Here is a 636-nt window from a genome sequence, read left to right on the forward strand (position 1 = left end):
CTGCTGCTGCTGCTGCTGCTGCTCTGCTGAGGGCAAGCAGCAGCACACTGCTCAGCACTAGCGTCAGCTGGGGTCTTCATCTGGCAGCAGCAGCAGCTGCAGCAGCAGCAGCAGCTGCAGCAGCAGCAGCAGCAGCAGCAGCAGCACAGACAGCAGCAGCAGCAGCATACAGAAATGCCTGCAGCAGGTGGGGCAGGGCTGCGAGCTTCTCGGTCTCGTTCTGCTGCTGCTGCAGCAGCAGCAGCAGCAGCAGCAGGAAAGCGAAGCAGCAAGAAACGCACACCTACAGGAGCAGCAGCAGCAGCAGCAGCAGCAGCAGCAGCAAAGACAGACAAAGAAGCAGCAGCAACAGCAGCAGAAGACCTGCTGCTGGGGCCCCTCAATGAAGAGGAGGGGGACCACATATGGGCCCCCCATCGGTACCCTTTTGGCTGCTATCCCTGGCCTCTGTTGGAGGGGCCCCCGGGGGCCCCCCCTGGGGGCCCCCCGGGGGCCCCCCTGGGGGCCCCTGCGCGTACACCTAGCTCCACACGAAGGTCTAGAAGCAGCAGCAGCAGCAGCAGCAGCAGCAGCAGCAGCAGCAGCAGCAGATGCGGGAATGAGGGTTTATATGTGCTGCAGGTATGCTCCTTATCG

General features: G+C 63.2%; 1 protein-coding gene across 1 annotated transcript in view; it reads left to right on the top strand.

Moving 5' to 3' along the window:
* Window positions 1-174: 174 nt before the first annotated feature.
* The window catches only part of EMH_0042940 (uncharacterized protein), a gene marked incomplete at both ends in the record, with an annotated part of 1,886 nt that continues 1,424 nt past the window's right edge, over window positions 175-636 (top strand). The window contains one exon of the mRNA XM_013495793.1: window positions 175-621. Coding sequence (XP_013351247.1) covers window positions 175-621 — 447 coding nt within the window. The remainder of the gene's footprint in view (window positions 622-636) is intronic.

Source organism: Eimeria mitis, genomic scaffold (assembly GCF_000499745.2).
Source record: "Eimeria mitis Houghton genomic scaffold, Emh_scaff1753, whole genome shotgun sequence".
Lineage (NCBI taxonomy): Eukaryota > Apicomplexa > Conoidasida > Eucoccidiorida > Eimeriidae > Eimeria > Eimeria mitis.